General features: G+C 44.4%; 2 protein-coding genes across 16 annotated transcripts in view; both read right to left on the reverse strand.

Annotated features, from left to right (window-relative positions):
• Nucleotides 1-27,249, reverse strand: part of LOC135526268 (protocadherin gamma-C5-like) — a 184,504-nt gene that overhangs the window by 56,774 nt on the left and 100,481 nt on the right. The window contains exons 1-2 of one of the 15 annotated variants that reach the window (XM_064954503.1): nucleotides 24,692-27,245; nucleotides 4,602-5,973 (exon numbers count right to left, since the gene is read on the reverse strand). The exons of 9 other annotated variants lie outside the window; for them this stretch is intronic. In XM_064954503.1, coding sequence (XP_064810575.1) covers nucleotides 5,926-5,973; nucleotides 24,692-27,091 — 2,448 coding nt within the window. In that variant the 5' untranslated portion in view covers nucleotides 27,092-27,245 and the 3' untranslated portion in view covers nucleotides 4,602-5,925. Of the gene's footprint in view, nucleotides 1-4,601; nucleotides 5,974-14,927; nucleotides 17,484-17,884; nucleotides 20,433-21,572; nucleotides 24,122-24,691; nucleotides 27,246-27,249 lie in introns of those variants that run through there. 5 more of the 15 variants (XM_064954495.1, XM_064954500.1, XM_064954499.1 and 2 more) reach the window with 5 other exon arrangements.
• LOC135526839 (protocadherin gamma-C5-like) lies at nucleotides 886-3,360 on the reverse strand. Its single transcript, XM_064955513.1, has one exon. The coding sequence runs from the start codon at nucleotides 3,358-3,360 to the stop codon at nucleotides 886-888; it is 2,475 nt and encodes an 824-aa protein (XP_064811585.1).

The raw sequence follows: 27,249 nt of genomic DNA on the forward strand, positions 1-27,249 counted from the left end.
CTACAATATATAAAATAGTAAAAATAAAGAAAAAGCCTTGAGTAGATATGTCCAAACCTTTGACTGGTACTGTGCATATATATTGCAGCAATAGTGAAATATGCTGTCTGTCATCACGCACACAAAACCACACAGTTGATTCAGAGTGTTGTGGTCAATGGCGCTAAAACCCTCAGGCGTCCACTAGCCAGTCAGATAGTCACAGAATCACGTAAAAAGACCCACTACAGTAACAATAGAGATTACAAGGTCTCTGAGGATTACAACCAACAGGTTAAAATACATCACAGAATATTTTTGAAATCATTCAAACCGCATGAGTATGGGTTTTAGTAATTACCAGTAGCCTATGTTGAATGCTAAATTATTACAAGATAATATGATTTGTACTGAAGGGAACCATTGCACCAACTTGATGAATACTGACAATTCATTATTTTAAATTGAATAAATAACATATTGCTTAAATGATAACAACTGAACGCAAACGTCAGTGGCACATTTATTCACAGATTGGAGTCTGTTAAATACCGAGTCATGAAAATACTGCCAAAACATCCAGCTTTGATTTGTGTAATTGTTACGGATGTGAAACGGCTAGTGCGCGCTAAATAGCGTTTCAATCGGTGACGTCACTGGCTCTGAGACCTTGAAGTTGTAGTTCCCCTTGCTCTGCAAGGGCCGCGGCTTTTGTGGACCGGTGGGTAACGATGCTTCGTGGGTGTCAGTTGTTGATGTGTGCAGAGGGTCCCTGGTTCGCGCCCGGGTATGGGCGAGGGGACTAAAGTTATACTGTTACATAATGTTACATAATGTTACAACACAAAACTGTATGTTGACGTCATAAAACAGCCTACATTCGATAATCTTAATCATCACAATAAATCATGCGTCACTTCTCACCTGCTGGCTCTCAAAGGTCCAGGCGCTGTCGGGTAAAGACGCGTCGAGGACGTTGATCATCTCCTTAAAGTCGGTGGTGCTGCTGGGCTTAACGAAGGTGAAATCACTGAACTCTGACATGGGAGAGAGACATGACCTGAAGGACTGACTCTGAGACAACATGTCCCCTCCCAGGACCTCCACGTACTTAATCGGCCCGTCAGTGTTGAGCTGAATCTGCAGGTTTCTGTTGGGGTTCTTGTAGCCGTCCAAGTCGTCCCGTCTCATGCAGCAACTACCGCTGCTCCTGCTGTTTCTAACGCACTTGACTGCTAAGATGACAAAAGTCACCAGCGATAGCACGGACACCGAGGCCAGAGAGAGAATCAAATACAGGGTGATTCTCCCGCTTTTCGTACTGGGTTCTGGAGTTTTCTGCCGGAGATCCAAGATGGGTTCATGGAGCCCGTCCTCTACCTGTATGGCCAGTGTGACCGTGGTGGACTGGACCGGCTCCCCGTCATCCTGTATCTCTATAAGCAGCCTCTGAGAGGAGTCGTCCTGCTCGGACACAGCGCGTTTAGTCCTCACCTCCCCTGTGTAAAGACTGACACTGAACAGAGACACGTCTGTGGCCTCCACCAGTTTATATGAGATCCAGGCGTTATGGCCCGAGTCTGCGTCCACAGCCGTTACCTTAGTAACCAGGTAGCCTGCTTTAGCGGAGCGGGGCATCTTCTGGTGAGAGAGCGAGCCCAGGGCAGCGGAGGGGTAAATAACAGCAGGGGAATTGTCGTTCTGGTCCAGGATAAAAACGTGGACAGTGACGTTGCTGCTCAGAGAGGGAGAGCCGTGATCCTTGGCCTGCACCAGAATCTGAAACACCTTTAGTTTCTCATAGTCGTATGAGTGCATGCTGTAGATGCTGCCGTTGTCAGGGTTCATGTACACATAGGAGGATACAGAGACGTCCTGCACTTTGGAGTCTAAGATGGAGAAGGAGGTTTTTGCGTTGTCCCCCAGGTCTGAGTCCGTGGCGAAGACTGAACACAGTAGTTTCCCTGGTGCGTAATTCTCTTTGACGTACACCGTGTACGAGGGCTGAGAGAATAGCGGTGGATTGTCATTCACATCGAACACATCAACAATTATTGTTTTCTTGCTGGATAAAGGGGGTTTCCCTGAATCACTGGCACTGATATCTATACTATACTGAGAGTAACGCTCGCGGTCAAGAGGAGCATTAGTTACCAGGGTGTAATGCTTGGATACCGACGGGTTCAACTTGAACGGAGACTTTGGTGACACGCTTAACCGCACCTTCCCATTGTCCCCGGAGTCGGAGTCTTTGGCGCCTATCAAAGCTATCACGGTTCCGATAGGTGAATCTTCTGGAACGGGTGTCGTTAGAGACGTCACAATTATCTCTGGGATGTTGTCATTGACGTCAATCATTTTAAATTCAACATCACAATGTCCGTCCATCTCCGGGTTGCCTTTATCTTTAGCGACTATGTCAAATTTATATAAGCTCGTCTGCTCATAGTTGAGTTGTCTTTTTATTACAATCACTCCTGTCGAAGAATCTATATCAAACAATGCAGTCACTGAGTCTGGCGTCTGTTCTCCAAATACATACTCTATCTCCCCATTTAATCCCTCGTCCGGGTCTGTCGCTTTTACTCGTAAAATCTGAGTGCCAGGTGCAGCATTTTCGTTAACATTAGCCTCATAAAGTTGTCTCTCAAACTGCGGTGCGTTATCATTAATATCAAGTACCATGATACTAACCTCAGAGGTTCCTGAACGCACTGGATCACCCCCATCTACAGCGGTGAGAATAAGCTTATGAACAGGTTGCTTCTCCCGGTCGAGAGACCTTTCAATGACCAGTTCTGGAGTTTTGCTACCATCTTTGTGATTTTTGACATTCAATTTGAAATGGTCGTTTTTGTTAATGCTGTATGAGCGTATAGTGTTCGCAGCGACATCGGGATCCAGTGCGCATTCGAGTGGAAATCTTGCGCCTGGGTTTATTGACTCTGCAATCTTTAATGCTTTTTCTTTGGTGAGAAAGCTGGGAGAATTATCATTGATATCCTGTATTTCAATATCAACTCGGTGAAGCTGCAAGGGCTTTTCAATCACTACCTCCAAAGGCAAAATACACGGAACTCTTTGTCCACACAGTTCCTCTCTGTCTATCCTTTCACTGACGACCAGCTCTCCTTTCCCCAGATCCACACTGAAATACTGCTGACCAGCTTCCGAGGTTATTCGTAATTTACGACGATAAATCTCAGATAGTCCCAAAACCAGATCTTTGGCTAGATTTCCTACCACAGAGCCATGTTTCAGTTCCTCCGGGATGGTGTAGCGAGTCTGTCCGTCTATTGTACTCCACAAGAGAATGAAATGATGCCACCATAGCAGAACCTGCCACACGGGCAGTCTATTCCACATTGTTCCACGACACATCAAAACGAATATATTATTTCACCCAAAATTCGCCCTTTCGCAGGAGTGGTGATACTCAATCTGTAATCGAATGTCAACGTCGCTCATATTTTACAGTGATGGAGACGCTTTGTGTCTCGGCACATCCCTCTTTCTCCTCCATCTCGGAGCATTGTAAGGGTTACGGTGCTGAGGCTGGGGGGAGGGAGTAGATCTCTTTGTACGGTTCTGCATGCTATTGGTGCACAGCGCCTAACACAAGCTACCAATCAGGATTTACCAGTCATTTAAAGCTATACAGTGAAAATACGAGCTCTTGGGAAACATATGAAGCACCATAACAATTCAACATGTGAGATAAACAGTACTCCATTTAATGTGTAATACTATGAGTACTGCTACTATACTATTCATATCACTTAGTATTAGTAGCCTTTCAGACACCCATCTATACCCCACAATACATGCCACCAGGGGTCTCGTCAGAGTCCCCAAGTCCGAAACGAATTCACGGCAACGCACAGATTTATACAGAGCCATGATCACATGGAACTCCCTTCCATCTCCGATTCCTCTCGCAAACAGCAAAATTACCTTTTAAAAACGGATTATGCAACAACTCATGGAACCGCGGGGACTGTAAGGACAAACACACAACAGACACACAACACAACATTATTCTCGAAGTATTCTATATTCAATTCTCCCTGATATCTGTGTGGGTGACAAAGGCTCTCCGTTGCCGTCCTGTGGTAAAAGAAAGCAAGCGCAGCAGGAGTCAAAGCAACCCACGTGGCTCTGAATAATAATACATCGCACAGCCAGCTTAAAAAATACCCGTATGGAGGTCTGGAGAGCAAAGGAAAAGGGTTGCTCTGATGACATTCTCTCTCTCTCTCTCTCTCTCTCTCTCTCTCTCTCTCTCTCTCTCTCTCTCTCTCTCTCTCTCTCTCTCTCTCTCTCTCTCTCTCTCACACAGACCCTGGGACCCTGGAACTCACTCACTCCACTGTAATATGTCCATGACATGAACTAATTACCTGAGAGCTGAATCGAGATTACATATATAAATAAACTCGATACCATTTTCCATTATACACAAGCTGTAACCTACATCATATCCCAATCCTACAACGAATATGAAAACAATAATGCATCAGCTTTGATATTGGTTAATAAAGGTGAAAGAATAAATAAAATCCGTGCTCGTCAAGGCGACGGATGTAGATGGGGAGAGGGGGGGGGGGGGGTGGGCACGCTGCCACAGAGCTCGAGAGCGTGGTTCAGAACCACGCGGGTGGACAGCGCCACACAGGCGGCCAGCTCGTGCTGCTGCATATGAGCGGCGACCGCGTGGTGGCTGCTGAACAATAACTCATATCTCTTTCTCTCTCTCTCGTTTTATTTATTACAGTCAACTCTACCATATTATGTTAACCCTCCTGCTGCGTTCTGGTCGAATTGAACCAGTTTACAAGTTCATGTAATCTGATTGTCATAAGGTTCCATTACTTTGTTCACACAGGGCATCTGAACACACAACATACATTTGATGATTTTCATTACATTTTGGGTGTTTTATTTAAATTTTGTACACCTGTGGTGTTCCCGGTCATGACCGGTCATTAGAAATGAATGGGTGAGACTACAGTTAGTGTATAAAATTGAGTTCAGGCACATGCCCATTAATCAGATGGACACACTTCTTCTCCCGGACCCCCACATGCATGTGTTTGAGCGCGCGCACACACACACACACACACACACACACACACACACACACACACACACACACACACACACACACACACACACACACACACACACACACACACACACACACACACACACACACACACACACACACACACACACACACACACACACCTCACTCCCCTTCTTGGCTTCCATGGCAACCCCCACGGGAACCTTTCCCCAATAGAATCTTTTCCCCACGGGAACCACAATTCTTGGCAGTCTCACAAACAATTGCAACATTGTTTAAACTTTTCTCCTATTCTGGTATATACATCTTTTTTGAGGCCTTGCTCACAATTCCTTCTGTGGCAGCACAATGACCAAACGATATACTGTATGTGAGGCTCTTGATCATATCTTTGATCGTGACTGGTGAGGAGGAGAGAGTCCTTTTAAACTTTGACACAAAGTAGTCTGTGATAAATAGCACAATATGCTTCATCTGAGTATTTGTTACAGTCAAAATAATCCATACATTATGCTTTTGTTAAACTCAAAAAGGAGTTGTATGAGCTCAGGTATAGCAAATAGAAGTTCAAAACTTGTAATGTTGACAAGAACTTAAGTTGATAAAAAGATGTAACACAACATTATAGTATTATTATGGATTTATAATCATGGGGCGATCATTTTGGACCGGGAACACAGAATTAATTAACACGAAAGGAACACAACAGGAGGGTTAAGTCAGATGCATCCCCCAAATGTGAGTGGAATAACATTCAGTCCCTCAGTGCTGAGTGCTTGTGTCTACGGATCACAGCGGTGGTCTTTGTTTTGGTCTTTACTTCCAGTCAGAATCAGTAAGGTCATGGACGTGTTTACAGTCTATTGTCTTGTGATGGTGGAGTCATTATTACGGAATGTATTTCTTACCTTATTTGGAGAGACGGAGGATGACAGGAGACACGTCAGCAACAGCAGCGAAGGGAAGACATGGAAGAGAAGAACAGAGAGACAAACGAGACACGGGTTTAGAGGGATGATCAGCAGACAAAAGAGAGTCTTGGGACAGAGACATCCCCGATACTCACCGTTCACCTTGCATTGATAATGTAGCCTTGATTGGTTCCGGAGGTGGGGACTGTGTTGATTTGCGTTGGGATACCTGTGATATGTGCCCTAATGATGATGTCCCAGAATGCTGTCGCCGGAGCTCGTTATGTGTCATAGGTGTGTCTCGTTAGGTGTCTGTTTGCGTGTGTGGCACAGAAAGGTGGGTCGAACATAAACGCAAAAGCAAACAACAACACAGTTATTCAGGCAAATCCCCGATATCACGGTGTGTCTTCGCTTGTGTCTGCTGTTGCATTGTGTGAGGTATGCTTGTTTATTTGTGGAGAGAAAGGGAAGTAGAGAGCATAGGGCGTGACACATAGGGATAGAGGAGCAGAGAAAGAGAGAGATGGGAGGGGAGAGAGCGAGAGAGAGAGTGAGGGAGAAGAATACTTAATAAAAGAGAAATACAACAATTGGCCCAGTTCCTCTGTAACAGGAGCATGAGCAGTGTACTATCTCATCTGCATGTTCCAGCCAGGATGATGATAGCACCATTATGAAGTGTCCCCCAAATGGTACCCTCTTCCCTACATAGTGCACTACTTTTTTTTACCAAAGCCCTATGGTTAGCTGGTTGAAAGTGATACGCTATATAGAGAATAAGTTGTCATTTCAGACGCAGTAAGACCATAGGAGGGGTGTGTTCGCTCCCAGAACGGCAGGATAGCATCGCTACACTGCAGTACAGCACACTGCCATGCTGCAGAGGAGCAGCTCCTACACAGCAACAGCAGAGGGACTCGAGGCAATGCCCAGGGATGCTGTATGCTTAATTAAGGAGATGCTTTCACGCTGTGTGTGTGTGTGTGTGTGTGTGTGTGTGTGTGTGTGTGTGTGTGTGTGTGTGTGTGTGTGTGTGTGTGTACGCGTGCGTTCAACACACCCTATAGCTGGAATGTCACAGTGAATATGAAAGTATGAATAGGAGTTATATGAATGCGATCATTATAATAACACAGATAACCACTATGTTAGATACACAATGTGTACATGTGAGTTCTTGTGCACAGACACACACACACACACAAGAATACACATGTATCAGTCAATAAGAAATAACTGTACACCCTATAATAAAACAGCACAACCTCCATGGAGTCTTGTGGGCTTATTTTAGACAGTGTTTTCACAGTCCCAGTCAGAGCAAAGGGGAGGTGAAACAGTGAGAGGCAATCAGGCCAGGGCAGCATCCATTTTACGGAAACAGAGAGGTAGACCCACCCCGTCATACACCCTCTCTCCCCCCTCCCCTACCAATCCAGGCCAGAGCCCGAGGACACTGCACCTCTGTGTCCTAAACAGGGGTGTGTCTGCCCGCTTTAAACCAACAGCTGCTGTATCCTATCAGACACCAGACCCTGCATCTGCTGCTGCCCCCCTGTGGACCAAACCACAATGGTACGGTCCTGACAGTGAGTCAGCTGGTTGCTACGGCAACGCATCCCACCTCTCTTCCAGAGAGCCATGAAATAAAAAGAGCTCTAAGAAAAACAGCATGGTGGGAGGAAGAGAAAATGAACAAATTACTCATGAACCTTCCTGTCCTTTCTTATAATAATGTATCACTCACAAAGATACCAAGAAAGTTAGTGGAATGTCTAACAGAAGAATGTACAGGCTTGTGGAAAGCGGTGTTACCATATTGACTAGTTACATAAAGAGTCTTGTTCATAAGAAGAAAGAGCATCTTCTTCTGATTAAAACAACGCAGTGAAACACAGATGCGACTTTGGACGCCTGAACGCATCATGGGTTTATACACAGAACAGAGGAGAGCTCTTTCGCTCTCTCCTCCATCGCTCTCTCACTCACTGCAGCAGAATGGTGCAGCTGGAGAGGGGGAGGGGAGGGAAGCAGAGAAAAAACGAGAACAGAGAGAAAGAGGAGGGAAGAGGACACACAAATCCACAATGCCTTATAAAGGATACATTTCGCCAACAAACATTCCTTGCTACAAACATACACTGAGTACATTAAACCCCCTCTTTCCATGACATAGACTGACCAGGCGAATCCAGGTGAAAGCTATGATCCCTTATTGATGTCACTTGTTACATTCACTTCAATCAGTGTAGATGAAGGGGAGGAGACAGGTTAAATAATGATTTTTAAGCCTTGAGACAACTGAGACATGGATTGTGTATGTGTGCAATTCAGAAGGTGAATGGGCAAGACAAAATATTGAAGTGCCTTTGAACGGGGTATGGTAGTAGGTGCCAGGCACACTGGTTTGTGTCAAGAACTGCAACACTGCTGGGTTTTTCCAAACTCAGCAGTTTCCTGTGTGTATCAAGAATGGTCCACCACACAGCCAACGTGACACAACTATAGGAAGCATTGGAGTCAACATGGGCCAGCATCCCTGTGGCACGCTTTCAACACTTTGTAGAGTCCACACCCTGAAGAATTCAGGCCGTTCTGAGGGCCAACTCATTAGGAAGGTGTTCCTAATGTTTGTATATTCAGTGTACATGTTGAATCAAAATCATCACTATTGTTATGACCTTTCTCCATAGATATCATCACTGATGATCATGACAATACTGGCATCATTGACACGGCCACTGTTAATACTGGCATCATTGACACGGCCACTGTTAATACTGGCATCATTGACACGGCCACTGTTAATACTGGCATCATTGACACGGCCACTGTTAATACTGGCATCATTGACACGGCCACTGTTAATACTGGCATCATTGACACGGCCACTGTTAATACTGGCATCATTGACACGGCCACTGTTAATACTGGCATCATTGACACGGCCACTGTTAATAATGGCATTAATGACCATCTTGTGACCACCATAATAGTCATTTTGATTATATACACAATAAGCATATAGTTCATGACCCCACAGTAACTCCTTTGTCCTGCTGGTGGTTGTTAGGGCTCAGCCTCAGGGTCTGACTGAATGAATCACTCGACCTGGTTTTCAGACCACAGAAAAATGGCAGTGGTGAGTCTACCCAGCCTGACAGATCAGAACAGCGTCATACACAGCTACGCACACACACGGTGTGTTTTTGCGTGTGTGTGCTGTGCGCGTGCCGCTACTGTGCAAAGGCGTGCGTTGCGTCGCAGTGTGTATTGGTGTGGGACTCAGACGGCGTGTATGAGTGTGTGTGTGTGTGACGTATAAGACAAGTCTGACTGTGCCCCACTGTTCCACTGCCCTGTATAATCCCCGCTGTAATCCTTCCCAGAGGATCAGCCTGTACAAACTCACTAGGCTTCATGCACTACTGCGAAAGCAACAACCATATACCCACACACAAACACTCAGTGTGTAGGTATCAATAGGAGGGAGGGGTGTGTAAGTTGTAAGAGTACAACACACAAGTTGCAATTTGAAATTGGGTAACGCATCAGCAGGTCTCTTCTTATATCAGTCATTGTAGACCTTAGAAAGCTCTTTACAACTTGTCGAAAATGTCCAGGTCAACGAGCCCATGTCCACTAACGTTTCTTAGCGAGGTTTTCTAACCCATGGATTTTGCTGTAACGTTTGTGTCAATCAGATGTCACCTGAACACACAGATGAGCTTTCAACTGCAATATGTTCTCTCCACCCCATGTATGTTTGGAACGGCCCGTTTAAAAAAGTTTGGGAACCACTGACCTACGACAATATAATATGTGTTTGGATGAAGTATGTAGGCCTGTCCTTAATGTATGTAAGTGTCCAGCTGCATGTACATTGCTCAATAGGTCAGGCTGAAGCGGTACAGATTGCGCTAGAATTTGAAAGGTCATTCCTGATTGAGCCGACATGTGCGACGTTTACCGTGAAGGCAGTCTCCGCTGACACGGAAGTTCACGCTGTAACACTGACCTTCCGCAATGCGGCCTGATTAGAGCCCTTACATGGAACCCAAACCGGCTGCTCGCGTGCGCCATCGTGCACTATCGTGCATACATTTATTTTTCCCCCCCCCCCACACCAAACGCGATCACAACAGGCAGGTTAAAATATCAAAACAAACTCTGAACCAATGACATTAATTTGGGGACAGGTCAAAAAGCATTAAACATGTATGGCAATTTAGCTAGCTAGCTTGCACTTGCTAGCTAATGTTAATTTGTCCTATTTAGCTAGCTTGCTGTTGCTAGCTAATTTGTCCTGGGATATAAACATTGAGTTGTTATTTTACCTGAAATGCACAAGGTCCTCTACTCTGACAATGAATCCACACATAAAACGGCCAACCAAATCATTTCTAGTCATCTCTCCTCCTTCCAGGCCTTTTCATTTTTTTACTTATATGGTGATCGCATCTAAACTTTCATTGCATTACCACGACAACCGGCCAAAAAGATTGTCTTTCAATCACCCACGTGGGTATAACCAATGAGGAGATGACTTTCAGCGCGATCTGCGTCAGAAATAGGAACGACTTCTATTTTAGCCTTTGGCGCGCGCAAGCAGTGTGGGTGGAATAATTGAATAACATGGATTTCTACATTTATTTTGTGACACTCGCGCACGCGATGTGTCCGGTCTGGTCAGCATGGTAGGTCTCATGTGTTCCAGATGCGTCAATTTCTTTTCGTTCCCGCGGAAGTCCTTCGTTCTACGGCGTAGTCCACACCGTTAAATTGAGGATGCCGCACTCGGCTGCGGTGCATTCTGTGTACAGCATTCGTTAAAAATGTGCAACTCGTGCGTTGCTTTACCGTGCGGTGGCACAAACGGAAGTACACACACACACACACACACACACACACACACACACACACACACACACACACACACACACACACACACACACACACACACACACACACACACACACACACACACACACACACACACACACACACACACACACACACACACACACACACACACACACACTACAACTGGCTAGGGAAGCACATGTGCATCAAGTACAAAAACAATGCGGGTTAGACATCCAGAAAAACAAAACGCATCTGGTGGACATCAGCTAAAACTGCCTTGCTTCTCTTCAGGCCTGCACACAGAGGAAATATTTAGCATGATATACCACCAGTCATTACATCTCTATGAGTACTGCAAAGGTCTGAAGTAGCTTTCTCTCCTTACGTTTAGCAGATGCGACTTACAAGAGCAATTCGGGTTAAGTGCCTTTGCTCAAGGGCACATCAACAGATATTTCCCCTAGCCGGCTCAGGGATTCAAACCAGCGACCGTTCGGTTACTGGCCCAATGCTCTTAACCACTAGGCTACCTGCCGCTCTCCTTTGCCCTCAGTGACCTGAAAACATAGGATAGGTGAAAGCAGTATATCATATCTCAGCTATTTGCTTCCACCTGACCCTCTCTTTCACATCAGTGAAGACAGACAAATGAGAGGAAGCTGCTCCGGACTTTGGAGAAACAGCCTGGGCCTGTAGGACACATCCAAGGACACTGCAGGGAAACAGGACACTTGTACTACCAGGCCAGGGCGAAGAGTATGGGGGTTTACTGTAATGACTGAAATAGACTGAGCGAAAAGATGTTAAGATTCAGGGGTACAGAACAGTACAGGCAGAGTTGCCTCCTTCTAATGGCCTCCATCATCCAAAGCTGAACTGAGATGACATGATACTGTTTGAGCGAGTCCATAAAAGTTGCAGAGGGTGTAAGGGATGGATAATGGATGGATTCACTTTCTCTAAAATGAAAAATGTACACTCCCTGTTCCCCTCTTCTCTTTACTTACATCAGTTGACACAAAGTTACGACACAGACTTATGGCTAGAGTTGATCAAAAACCAGCAGTGCTGTTTTAACTCCCCTTAGCAGATTCCCAGGGAAGTGAGTGAGAGTGTTTGAGTGTGAGCAGACGTGTGTGATAGAGGATGAGGTCAATCATAATTTCTACCAGACATCCCTGATATGTAATCAAGGATCTTGTAATGGGGCAGGCGAAGCTGGGGAAGCAGATTAGATCTTCCAACCCCACTTTCCAGAATAATAGTTAAGAAAGCCACACACACAGCTCAGTGCATCCTGATCACCATACACACCAATCATAAACACTGCTCAAAAATCCAACATCCAACGTTAATCATCAGACACTGCAACGCACTGCTGCAGAAACAGCTGCACACCAGACGGCTGGGCCGGTGAGGAAGGAAGTACAGTATGAGCAACAGCTTGGGGCTGTGGGGAAGCAGCTTCTTCTCATAGCAGTGTGGATGATCACAAGGTCAGGAAACTACAGGCCCTTGGCTCAGGGTGGGTTCCAAAATGGTTGTCAAGGTAGCGGTTTGCTAAATCCTTCCTCAGGGGGAAAACCACTGTTCTACATTTCAGAGTTCATCCAAGTGGGGATCAGAACCAGAAGCAAGAAATCATACCCTAAGGTCTCCCACATGTATACACTGGACTGAACTGAACCAGACTGGACGTAGGGGTGTATGGGTCGGTGGGGTCTGACCCACACAGAGACACAGTGAGTTCCCGGATTTACGGTCCATAGTAAAGCCTTCCTCGCTAATGAGCCTGAGAACCAGGGTTTAGCGGTAAAATGTGGTTAAAATGGATAAAGTGGACACAGATGTGGGGTGATAATGATGATAGACTGTTTCCAGAGGGACAGAGGTTTCCTCAATAAAACCTCAAACATTTCTGTGTCGTGCCAGATGTTTATGAGAGCCATGTGCTACTCTTCTACACATAAACAGTGAACACACACACTTGCTGAGCCTATACCGTATAAACTGGGTAGTTCAAGCCCTGAATGCTGATTGGCTGACAGTTGTGGTATATCAGACTGTATACCACAGGTATGAGAAAACATGTATTTTTACTGCTCTCATTACGTTGGTAACCAGTTTATAACAGCAATAAGGCACGGGGCTATTATAAGCCCTTTATGACGCTGTCTGCAGTGAGAGGGGGGAAGGAGGGGTAGAAGAAAATGCATAAAAAGCTCTCCTCAGTGATGCAAACATGTGACCTGCACCATATTCAGGAATAGAGCAATGTCTTCTTATCATCCTGTCTCTCCATCTCTCTCCTCCTCTCTTCTTCGCTCTTTCCTTTCAGCGCCTCACCTCATTCATTCTCCTCCTCTTGCCTTTGCTGAGCTCTCATATAGCTTTCTTTCCCTCACTTCTTCCATCTTTCCCCCATATATCATCCCCATATATCATTTTCTATCTGCCTCATTATGTATAACCTCAACCCTTTCAATTATGTATAGTCATTTAGCCAACCCCTTCCCACCTTATGCTCTCATAACCTCTTCCTCGGCAAACACTGCAGCTTGTGGTGCAAAATGGCTGCCGTGCATCACTAACGCGGGTGCTGCTGCGCATGAACGGCGGATGAGGTAAACTACAACACGTCTCCTCCTCCCCTCCCCCGCATTCTCCCTCTCTCTGGCTCCCTGCTACTGCCTCTCTCCATCCTAAATCCTTCTATCATCACGTTTTCCACCTCTAAATCCCTTTCCTCTCTCCTTCCCTACCACTCCTCAATATGTTCCCCTCTCCCGCCCTTCATCCCTCTCTCGTCCTCTGCACAGTTCAAAGACAGGAATATAACAGCAGTGTGTGTGAGGGAGGAAACTAGGTCAGTGAAAAATAGAGCAATGTGTGTGAGAGAGCGAAAAAAGAAGTCTGCAGTGATGCTTCTCCACAGCCCCAACCCAGTATAGTTCTTTATGTGTCTACTGTGTGTGGCCCCTTCACCAGCACTGCCCTCTATGTCCCTCTATGCCTTTATTTAACCTTTATTTAACTTGGCAAGTCAGTTAAGAACAAATTCTTATTTTCAATGACGGCCTAGGAACAGTGGTTGAACTGCCTTGTTCAGGGGCAGAACGACAGATTTTTACCATGTCAGCTCAGGGATTCGATCTTGCAACCTTCCGGTTACTAGTCCAACTCTCTAAACTCTAGGCAACCTGCCGTATTCCATAAGAATATGTCTCTATACCGGTACAAATAGGTTTGCTGTTTTGGTTCACAAGGCAGTCTTTGGCAACACTACGGTAGCCTATATTCAGTGGTGTAAAGTACTTAAGTAAAAATACTTTAAAGTACTACTTAAGTAGCTTTTGGGGATATCTGTACTTTACTTTACTATTTATATTTGTGACAACGTTTGCTTTTACTTCACTACATTCCTGAAGGAAATTATGTAAGTTTTACTCTACACATTTTCCCTGACACCCAAAAGAACTCGTTACCTTTTGAATGCTTAGCAGGACAGACAAATTGTAAAAATCCACACACTTATCAAAAGAACATCCCTGGTCATTCTTACTGCCTTTGATCTGGTCGGACTCCCTAAACATACATGCTTGATTTGTCAATTATGTCTGAGTGTCGGAGTGTGCACCTGGCTACCCGTAAATAAATCAAAAGCAAGAAAATGACGCTGACTGGTTTGCTTAATATAAGGAATTTAAATGATTTATACTTTTACTTTTGATACTTAAGTATGTATTAAACCAGATACTTTTAGACTTTTACTCAAGTAGTATTTTACTGGGTGACTTTCACTTTTACTTGAGTCATTTTCTATTTAGGTATCTTTACTTTTACTTCAGTATAACGATTGACATTTTTTTCCACCACTACATTACATGGGGTATTATTCCAGGGTGAGTTTAGAGGAATGTGATGACCTAATACCTGGTACAGGCACCATTCTGTTATCAAAGTTGACACACAAAAATCTGTGTAAAATTAGTATGTACATGTACAGCCTAGCTAACCACTTGTTCTTGTAAGCATGTTACAAGGATATTCGTTTTTTTCCACTGGTAAGTAACAATGCTCACCTGACTTTCTGAAATGTCACTGATCAGTTTGTCCCTCTGGGCATGGGGGAGTGTTTGTGTTCCGTCCAGACTAATGATGCTCTGACTGTAAGGTGTGGCATATTTCATATCACTCTTTCTGGGGTCGGTGGTTCCACACACCTCGTAATTGAACACGTGCTTCAAAGTACCTGTGCCTCCAACGTCTGCGTAAAGGGGCGGGTAATACGGAATAACTGGGAGATTCCCGTTGGATTTGTAAAACATGCGCTCTCGTCTCCATCTGCAGCATTTCACTGACAGGATGGCGATGATGGACACAATAAAGAAAAATGAAACTACAGCCAGAGCCAAGACTAAGTAAAAAGTCAGGTTGTCATTGTACTCCTTGTCGTGCGTAAAGTCAGTGAACTCCGAGAACACTTCAGGGAAGCTGTCCGCCACCGCCACGTTAACATTGACTGTAGCTGAACGAGAGGGCTGCCCATTGTCCTCCACAACAACAGTGAGCCTTTGTTTCACAGCATCTTTATCATTGATTTGGCGTATAGTTCTTATTTCTCCATTCTGTAAGCCCACTTCAAACAGCGCCCTGTCTGTCGCTTTCTGCAGTTTATACGAGAGCCAGGCATTCTGTCCAGAGTCCACATCAACAGCCACCACTTTAGTCACAAGATAGCCCACATCTGCTGAACGAGGCACCATTTCAGCCATCAGAGAGCTGCTAGTCTGGACTGGGTACAGAACCTGAGGCGCGTTGTCATTCTGGTCCTGAATCATTATTTTCACAGTCACATTGCTACTGAGAGGAGGGGAGCCTCCATCCTGCGCTTTTACGCGAATTTTGAACTCTTTCATTTGCTCATAATCGAAAGAACGCACAGCAAGAATCACCCCACTCTCTGCATTCACTGAAACGCACGCAGACACCGACAATCCATTTACTTGATAATCATCGAGCAGATATGAAATATGCGCGTTGTTGCCAGAGTCCTTGTCGCTGGCCTTGACAGAAAATATTGACATTCCAGGTGAGTTATTCTCAACAACGTAAGCTGTGTACGACTGTCGTGGAAACAGGGGGGCGTTGTCATTCACATCTGATATTTTCAGTGTTACTGTCTTATTAGTGGAGAAAGGTGGAGACCCTTCATCGGCGGCTGTTATTGTTATGTTATATTCGGACACAGTTTCACGGTCCAATGTCTGATCAGAAACTAAACTGTAGAAATTAGTAGAGGATGACTTTATACCGAATGGTAAACCAGGACTAATAGAACACTTAACCTGACCGTTTTTACCTGAGTCTAAGTCTTTGATATTGAGCATGGCTATGACCGTCTCCGGGGCAGAGTCCTCGGGAATAGGGTTGGAGAAGGAAATTATGCTAATCACTGGTGCATTGTCGTTGACGTCAGTCATTTCAATAAGCACTTTACTAGTGTCTGTTAAACCCCATTTGTCTGTAGCCTCCACATCTAGCTCATAATGTTTTACTTTTTCATAGTCAAGCATACCATTAACTGTAATATCGCCTGAAACGGTGTCAATATTAAACAAGCTTGATGCGCTGCTACCAGTACTTCGAGAAAACGAATACGTCACCTCACCATTTGCTCCTTGATCTGCATCAGTTGCACTGACTCTCAAGACAATGGTGCCTTTTGATGCATTCTCTGGTAAGGTTACCCTGTATACAGACTTACTGAATACTGGAGAATTGTCGTTTGCATCTAAGACAATTACGTTGATTTTGACTGAGCCAGATTTCTGGGGGGTCCCGCCATCATAAGCAGTTAAGATTAATTTATGCTCTTCCTGCTTTTCTCTATCAAGTGCGATCTGAAGAACCATTTCGACATATTTTGTTCCATCAGGACGAGATAGGGTATTCAATTTAAAATGATCGGTGGGATTCAGTTGGTATGTTTGGAGAGTATTTATGGCTACATCGGGGTCTTTAGCACTATCTAACGAGAACCGAGCCCCGGGAGGAGCAGATTCACTTATCTCGAATCTGATTTCCTTCCTCTCGAAAGCAGGAGCATTGTCGTTGATATCTAATATTTCCACATCAATTCGATGAAGCTCCATCGGATTTTCAACGATGATCTGGAAATGCAGAGAGCAGGGAGACACTTTGGCGCACAGCTCCTCTCTATCTATCCGTTCTTTCACCACCAGCGTCCCTTTATCCGCATTCAGACCGATGTACTCACTGCCGTCCTCAGTAAAGATCCGAGCTCGACCAGATTTCAACCTTTTAACATCCAAACCCAGATCCTGCATGATATTCCCCACGAGCGAGCCCTTCGCCATCTCTTCTGGGATGGAATAACGGACCTGGGCGCGCGCTACCCCTACGCGACAGAGACAGATAAAAAGCACGAGCCATGTCTGCCATTTCCATGTACGCGAGCTGGTTCTCCCTGCGCCATGACAACAAAGAACGTCCATCATAATACCCCTCCGGCTGAAAACAATAAGATAAAAAAACACGTTTTCACAATAAAGAATATTGCGTCACCCACACGTCCCCAACGACTGTGTGCGCTCTTTTAAGAGGCTCGTTCTTATAATATAGAAGGGGAGTCCGCTGCAGTGTTTTTGATTGAAATAGGAGAGGGAGGGTCTACCTATGCCTGAGCCTTATATTCTCACATTAACCAACAGCGACCCTTAGAGCGCTGAATATATATTGCATAGATATCTGCACAACTGAATATCAGGATGAAATCAATTGTAAACGATGTTTGAGATTACATATAAAAGCCAGAAATGAAAATGATAAAATGTGAAATGTCCAAACCCGTGCAAACGTCAAAAACCATTGCCTTCATCAGAAGTTTTGTATGATACATTTTTTGTTGTTGATATCGGCACAGGGAGGCTTAAACCTTTGATTGAAATCAAACGCCATTGATGACTCAAACCGTAGCGCACATGGAAAATAAAATATATGCTGATGGTGTTCTCACCTGGTTATCCCCATCATCACTGATCAGTTTGTCCCTCTGCGCGTTGGGGAGAGTCTGTGTTCCGTCCAGACTAATGATGCTCTGACTGTAAGGTCTGACGTATTTCATATCACTCTTTCTGGAGTCAGCTGTTCCACACACCTCGTAATTATACACGTGTCTCAGGGTGCCTGTTCCTCCAACGTCTGCGTAAAGGGGCGGGTAATACGGAATAACTGGGAGATTCCCGTTGGATTTGTAAAACATGCGCTCTCGTCTCCATCTGTAGCATTTCACTGACAGGATGGCTATGATTGATACGATAAAGAGAAATGAGACTACAGCCAGAGCCAAGACTAAATACAAAGTCAGATTGTCATTGTACTCCTTGTCGTGGGTAAAGTCAGTGAACTCCGAGAGCACTTCGGGGAAGCTGTCCGCCACCGCCACGTTAACATTGACTGTAGCTGAACGAGAGGGCTGCCCGTTGTCCTCCACTACAACAGTGAGCCTTTGTTTCACAGCATCTTTATCATTGACTTGGCGTATAGTTCTTATTTCCCCATTCTGTAAGCCCACTTCAAACAGCGCCCTGTCTGTCGATTTCTGCAGTTTATACGAGAGCCAAGCATTCTGTCCGGAGTCCACATCAACAGCCACCACTTTAGTGACAAGATAGCCAACATCTGCTGCGCGAGGCACCATTTCAGCCACCAGAGAGCTGCTAGTCTGGACTGGATACAGAACCTGAGGCGCGTTGTCGTTCTGGTCCTGGATCATTATTTTCACAGTCACATTGCTACTGAGAGGAGGGGAGCCTCCATCCTGCGCTTTTACGCGGAACTGGAAATATTTGATATGCTCATAGTCAAAAGAGCGCACTACATGGATGACTCCACTATCAGCACTAATGGACACATATGAGGAGACGGGCACTCCGTTAACCGAGGAGTCCTCCAGTATGTAAGAAACACGGGCATTCTGGTTCCAGTCATCATCTCTGGCTTTCACTGTGAATACAGAGAGGCCCGGTGTGTTGTTTTCTATAATGTTGGCCTCATATGAGCTCCTCTCAAAGACAGGCGCGTTGTCATTCACATCTGATATCTGTAAGGTGAGAGTGACGCTGCTGGAGAGCGAGGGCACGCCCTCATCAGAGCACGTCACACTGATGTTATACTCAGAGGCTCTCTCTCGGTCCAATTCACTGTCAGTTACTAGGCTGTAAAAACCATTTGATGTAGATTTAATAGTAACTGGGATATTTTCATTTATACCACAGTGTACCTGACCGTTACTATCAGAGTCAGGATCGTGGACGCTGAACATAGCTATAACCGTATTTTGAATTGAGTCCTCTGGTATTGAACTAGATTTCGAAAGTACACTGGTTACTGGAGCATTGTCATTGATATCGACAACATCAACTATTACCTTACTGGAATCTGATAGGCCACCATTGTCTATTGCTTCGATATCTATTTGGTAATGTTTGGCTTTTTCAAAGTCAACCATGCCGACTAATATCACCTCTCCATTTGCATGTATATGAAACATGTCCGATACACTATCCATATTATTCGATATGGAATAAGACACTTCACCATTTGAGCCTTTGTCTGCATCAGATGCACTGACTTTCGTCAAATAGGTGCCTTTGGGGGAATTCTCTGTTATAGTTGCCTTATAAACCGGCTGCGTAAAAACCGGAGCATTGTCGTTAGCATCTAACACAATGACGTGTATCTGCACAGTACCAGACAGCCGAGGCTCTCCTCCATCTATAGCAGTTAAGACTAAAGATACCTGCTCCTGTTTCTCTCGATCTAAAGGTTTCTGTAAAACCATTTCTACTTTTTTACTCCCGTCGACCTGATGTTCGAGTTTCAAGGCGAAATTGTCTGTGGGTTTCAGCGAGTAGCTTTGGAGACCATTTAAACCTATGTCTGCATCCCCGGCTTTCTCTAACACAAATTTAGATCCAATCACAGCTGATTCACTGATCTCAAAACGTTTCTCATTCTTTTTAAAGCTCGGAGCATTGTCATTGATGTCTGTGATCTCTATAGTTATTTGAAACAATTCCATGGGGTTCTCCAGAATGATTTGTGAATGCAGTGCGCAAGGCGTCGTCTGTCCGCAGAGCGCTTCACGGTCTATTCTCTCTTTGATAAGGAGAACTCCCCTTTCTTTATTCAACTCGATGTATGCTGCGCTGTTTCCAACGTGAATACGAGCTTTACCTGATTTCAGTCGTTTTATATCTAAACCCAAATCCTGCGCGATGTTACCGACTAAAGAGCCTGTCGCCATTTCCTCTGGAATGGAGTAACTGACCTGCCCGTTCACTGAACTGAGAGAGAGGACCGAGATAAACAACAGTACTTGCCGTGTCATTGTTTTGTCCGACATTTTCTCAAAGATTGCAAACGTTATAATCCGTAAGTAATTCTGTAAAATTCCATTAGCTTTCGTGGTATAAAAAAATCCAAGGAAGATGTGCCCCAAGTCCACCACTTTGGAACAAAAGAATCGCAGCTCGGGGTATCCGTGATTAACGTTCTTTGTAACCCGGACTGCGTGCGGCTCTTTCTCTCTCTCTAATATGTCGAGATAATGGGGGAAGTACTGCTGCATATCTGCTCTAAAACTGCAACACACTGACCAACAGCGGCCCTCTGAGTTTAGGAGTGTAAAGAACACACAGAATATGCAAAACACATATGCTATCCAACCATGCGTAATATAAGCATATCCACACCCCAATACATATGCACTATTAAAAAGGCATGATAACAGTGACCATTTAGCTTATATTTAAGCAGTGGTGGAAAACGTACTCAATTGTCATACTTGAGTGAAAGTAAAGATATCTGAATAGAAAATGACTCAAGTAAGATTGAGTCACCCAGTAAAATACCACTTGCGCAAAGGTCTAAAAGTATTATGTTTTACATTTACTTAAGTATCAAAAGTAAAAGTATACATCATTTCAAATTCCTTATATTAAGCAAAAGGCAACATTCTCAACATCTCTCGTTATTATTTTTTTCCATGGACAGCCAGGGTCACGCTTCAACTCTCAGAAATAATTTACAAACGAAGCATGTGAGTCCGCCAGATCAGAGGCAGTAGGGATGCCCAGGGTTGTTTTCTTGATACGTGTGTGAATTGGACCATTTTCCTGTCCTGTTAAGCATTCAAACTGTAAGGAGGACTTTTTGGTATCAGGGAAAATGTATGGAGTAAAAATAACATTATTTTCCTTAGGAATGTAGTGAAGTAAAAGTAGTCCAAAATATTTATCGTAAAGTACACATACCCCCAAACTACTTCAGTAATACTTTAAAGTATTTTTACTTGAGTACTTTACACCATTGGATTTGAGCTTTTATACACAACACAGTAACTGATGAGCGTGAACTATTTGCTGGTTACAATTAGGCCATTATACACGATCACCGAATTCGCAATACAGGCATGATCATAACGGAAAGCTGCCATTAAAATAATTGGCGTAAAGCAATCCATAGGAATAACAATTCAGACGTTCAAGTGTGAAGCCAAATACACAATATTTGGAAAATAATCAGTGCAACGAACCATAAAACTATTTGCTTGTGAAATCATTGAATTGTAAGATTATGAAACGAAAAACAGTGACATCATTAATGTTCTCAGGTTATGAGAGCCGATTGTTCATGCTCACCTGGTTATCCCCATTATCATGGATCACTGTGTCCCTCTGCGCGTGGGGGAGAGTCTGAGTTCCGTCCAGACTAATGATGCTCTGACTGTAAGGTCTGACGTATTTCAAATCACTCTTTCCGGAGTCGGCTGTTCCACATACCTCGTAATTATATACGTGTCTCAGTGTCCCAGTGCCACCTACGTCTGCGTAAAGGGGCGGGTAATACGGAATAACTGGGAGATTCCCGTTGGATTTGTAAAACATGCGCTCACGTCTCCATCTGTAGCATTTCACTGACAGGATGGCTATGATGGACACAGTAAAGAAAAATGAGACTACAGCCAAAGCCAAGACTAAGTACAAAGTCAGGTTGTCATTGTACTCATTGTCGTGCGTAAAGTCAGTGAACTCCGAGAGCACTTCAGGGAAGCTGTCCGCTACTGCCACGTTAACATTGACTGTAGCTGAACGAGAGGGCTGCCCGTTGTCCTCCACTACGACAGTGAGCCTTTGTTTCACAGTGTCTTTATCATTGACTTGTCGTATAGTTCTTATTTCTCCATTCTGTAAGCCCACTTCAAATAGCGCTCTGTCTGACGCTTTCTGCAGTTTATACGAGAGCCAGGCATTCTGTCCAGAGTCCATATCAACAGCCACCACTTTAGTGACAAGATATCCCACATCTGCTGAACGAGGCACCATTTCAGCCACCAGAGAGCTGCTAGTCTGGACTGGGTACAGAACCTGAGGCGCGTTGTCATTCTGGTCCTGGATCATTATTTTCACAGTCACATTGCTACTGAGAGGAGGGGAGCCTCCATCCTGCGCTTTTACGCGGAACTGGAAATCCTTGATCTGCTCGTAGTCAAAAGAGCGCACTGCATGTATGACTCCACTATCAGCACTAACGGACACATATGAGGAAACGGGCACTCCGTTAACCGAGGAGTCCTCCAGTATGTAAGAAACACGGGCATTCTGGTTCCAGTCATCATCTCTGGCATTCACTGTGAATATAGAGAGGCCCGGTGTGTTGTTTTCTATAATGTAGGCCTCATATGAGCTCCTCTCAAAGACAGGCGCGTTGTCATTCACATCTGATATCTGTAAGGTGAGAGTGACGCTGCTGGAGAGCGAGGGCACGCCCTCATCAGAGCATGTCACACTGATGTTATACTCAGAGGCTCTCTCTCGGTCCAATTCACCGTCTGTTACTACAGTAAAGAAATTAACAGATGTCGATTTCATTATAAAGGGAATGTTTTCGTTTATCGCGCACTGGACATTGCCATTTTCACCTGAGTCTGGATCTTGAATGTTTATCATTGTCACAACAGTACCAGCTTTAATGTCCTCTGATATAACACTCGACTTCGACATCACTTTAATAGCTGGTTTGTTATCATTTTCATCCACGACGTCGACCATGATTTTACAAGAATCGGTGAGGCCTCCATCATCACTGGCCTGTACATGTATTTGATATTGTCGTGCCTTTTCATAATCAATATTTCCTACTAATGTCACCCCACCGTCATCCTCATTTATTTCAAACAATTCGTGATTACCATCCTGTGAATTCGAAATCGAATAACGTATTTTACTATTGAAACCTTGATCAGAATCAGACGCACTGACAGAAATTAAAACTGTGCCCTTTGGTGAGTTCTCTCTTAGGGTAGCTTTGTAGATACCCTGTGTAAAAACAGGTGCATTATCATTGGCGTCTAGTACAGTAATATGAATCTGCACTGTTCCAGACATCTGAGGCTCACCTCCATCTATTGCGGTTAATATCAAAGACAAATGCTCCTGTTTCTCTCGATCTAAAGGTTTCTGTAAAACCATTTCCACTGTCTTTCCGCCATCAGGTTGGTTTTGTAGTTTCAGGATGAAATTATCGGTTGGTTTTAGTGAATAGCTTTGGAGGCCATTAATATCAACATCCAGATCCATCGCCCTCTCTAGCGCAAATTTTGCACCAGTAACGGCCGACTCACTAATTCTGAATTTCATTTCACTCTTTATGAAAACAGGTGCATTATCGTTTACATCGGTTACCTCAATTGTGATGCTATAAAATTCCATCGGGTTCTCCAGAATGATCTGGAAATCTAGTGCACAAGGTGTAGTCTGTCCGCAGAGAGCTTCACGGTCTATTCTCTCTTTGATAAGGAGAACTCCCCTTTCTTTATTCAACTCGATGTATTCTGCGCTGTCTCCAGTATAAATACGAGCTTTACCTGATTTCAGTCGTTTTATATCTAAACCCAAATCCTGCGCGATGTTACCGACTAAAGAGCCTGTCGCCATTTCCTCTGGAATGGAGTAACTGACCTGCCCGTTCACTGAACTGAGAGAGAGGACCGAGATAAACAACAGTACTTGCCGTGTCATTGTTCTATCCGATATTTTCACTTCACCATGAAACAACAAGCAGGTTATAAAATCCGTAAAGAAGTCAGTAATATTGCATTCGTTTCTAGTTCAAAGCATCAAAGGTAAACGACTCAACAATAAACCATTTTGGAACAAGAGAATGGCAGCTCTGTATCTTGGTATTAGTGTTCTCTGTAAACCGGACTGTGCGCTCTGTGTGCCGCTCTGTCTCTGTCTAATATATTGAGGTGATGGGGGAGGTACTGCGACAAATTTGCTATGGAACTGCAACACACTAACCAACAGCGTCCCTCTGAGTTCAATCCACTGAACTACTGATATACTTTAAAAAAAACTTTCCAACACACTTGGGAAAGTTTGAGTCTCCAAACTATAAAACACAGTACAACTATGCTGACAACACAAACAGGCCAATGTATTAATGATACATGAAAACCAATATGTCAATGAGATGTGAACAAACAAGGTCTAAAGATAATACACGTTGAGTGAAACTGCTACTTTAGAAAACTGCAGGCTCACTGATTGAAATACAGATTATTTGCAAACCACCGTTGTCCATGGCCGTGGTGCTGAAATGACCACATATTACTGGAATATAGAGCATTTATGACCATGGAAACTTGCCAGGTACACAGACATGATTTCAAACAGGTGAAATAACCGATAGCCTACATATAGACATATATGAAACATACAGTTTAGGGGAAAATAAAAATTATTTAAATATAACAGACCTCTATTGGGGAGTCTGGCTCATCCAGGATGTTCTGTTCGTTCTGCATCCGCTGCATCGTCCCTGTAGAACTGGGGTCCATTATCAGTACGTTCTGACTACAGGGTCTGGCGAACTGACAGTCACTCTTTCTGGAGTCAGTCGTCCTGCACACCTCGTAATTGTACACGTGCTGTAGAGTTCCTGTCCCCAAAGTGTCTGCGTAACGCGGTGGATAATACGGAATAACCGGGAGGTTGGAATGATAGAGGATGCGAGACTGTCTCCATCTGTATATTTTCACTGATATAATAACCACTAAACACGTGATGAACAAAAATGACACTACAGCCAAAGCCAAGACTAAGTAAAGAGTCAGGTTGTCATTGTACTCCTTGTCGTGCGTAAAGTCAGTGAACTCCGAGAGCACTTCAGGGAAGCTGTCCGCCACCGCCACGTTAACATTGACTGTAGCTGAACGAGAGGGCTGCCCATTGTCCTCCACAACAACAGTGAGCCTTTGTTTCACAGCATCTTTATCATTGACTTGGCGCACAGTTCTTATTTCCCCATTCTGTAAGCCCACTTCAAATAGCGCCCTGTCTGTCGCTTTCTGCAGTTTATAAGAGAGCCAGGCATTCTGTCCGGAGTCCACATCAACAGCCACCACTTTAGTGACAAGATAGCCCACATCTGCTGAACGAGGCACCATTTCAGCCACCAGAGAGCTGCTAGTCTGGACTGGGTACAGAACCTGAGGCGAGTTGTCGTTCTGGTCCTGGACCATTATTTTCACAGTCACATTGCTACTGAGAGGAGGGGAGCCTCCATCCTGCGCTTTTACGCGGAAATGGAAATCCTTGATCTGCTCGTAGTCAAAAGAGCGCACTGCATGTATGACTCCGCTATCAGCACCAACGGACACATATGAGGAGATGGGCACTCCGTTAACCGAGGAGTCCTCCAGTATGTAAGAAACACGGGCATTCTGGTTCCAGTCAACGTCTCTGGCTTTCACTGTGAATATAGAGAGGCCCGGTGGGGTGTTTTCTATAATGTAGACCTCATATGAGCTCCTCTCAAAGACAGGCGCGTTGTCATTCACATCTGATATCTGTAAGGTGAGAGTGACGCTGCTGGAGAGCGAGGGCACGCCCTCATCAGAGCATGTCACACTGATGTTATACTCAGAGGCTCTCTCTCGGTCCAAATCACTGTCAGTTACTACAGTAAAGAAATTATTCGACGTTGATTTCATCGCAAAGGGAATGTTCTCGTTTATTGAGCACTGAACTTTGCCGTTTTCACCGAAGTCCGGGTCTTGAATGTTCATCATAGTCACAACCGTACCAAGTTTTATGTCTTCCGATATGGCACTAGACTTCGACATCACATTAATGGCTGGTATATTGTCATTTGTATCAAGGACTTCGACCATGATTTTACACGATTCGGTGAGCCCTCCGTCATCACTGGCCTGTACATGTATCTGATATTGTCGTGCCTTTTCATAATCAATATTTCCTATTAGTCTGACTTCACCATTGTCCACATTCATTTCAAACAATTCAGACACATCGTCGAGGGAATTGGAAATCGAATATGATACTTTACCATTAGAACCTTGATCATTATCTGATGCACTGACTGATACTACAACTGTGCCTTTCGCCGAGTTCTCTCTTAGGGTAGCCTTGTAGATACCCTGTGTAAAAACAGGTGCATTATCATTGGCGTCTAGTACAGTAATATGAATCTGCACTGTTCCAGACATCTGAGGCTCACCCCCATCTATTGCGGTTAATATCAAAGACAAATGCTCCTGTTTCTCTCGATCTAAAGGTTTCTGTAAAACCATTTCTACTGTCTTTCCGCCATTAGGCTGGGTTTGTAATTTCAAGATGAAATTATCGGTGGGATTCAATGAATAGCTTTGGAGGCCATTAATATCAACATCAAGATCCATCGCCCTCTCTAACACGAATTTCGCTCCAGTAACGGCCGACTCACTAATTCTGAATTTTATTTCTCTCTTTTTGAAAACCGGAGAATTATCGTTTACATCTGTTACCTCAACGATAATGCTGTAAAATTCCATCGGGTCCACCAGAATAAGCTGGAAATGCAGTGCACAAGGCGTCGTCTGTCCGCAGAGCGCTTCACGGTCTATTTTCTCTCTGATAAGGAGAACTCCCCTTTCTTTATTCAACTCGATGTATTCTGCGCTGTCTCCTGTATAAATACGAGCTTTACCTGATTTCAGTCTTTTAATATCTAAACCCAAATCCTGCGCGATGTTACCGACTAAAGAGCCTTTGGCCATTTCCTCTGGAATGGAGTAACTGACCTGCCCGTTCACTGAACTGAGAGAGAGAACTGAGATAAACAACAGTACTTGCCGTGTCATTGTTCTATGCGACATTTTCCCTTCACCATGAAACAATACAAACGCTATAATCCGCAAAGAAGTCTATAATGTTCCATTAGATTCCAGTGAAAAACATCAAAATAAAACGTGCCCAAACTCCACCACTGTGTAACAAAAGAATCGCAGCTCGGTGTCACGATGTTCTCTATAGC

Source organism: Oncorhynchus masou, chromosome 32 (genome assembly GCF_036934945.1).
Source record: "Oncorhynchus masou masou isolate Uvic2021 chromosome 32, UVic_Omas_1.1, whole genome shotgun sequence".
Lineage (NCBI taxonomy): Eukaryota > Metazoa > Chordata > Actinopteri > Salmoniformes > Salmonidae > Oncorhynchus > Oncorhynchus masou.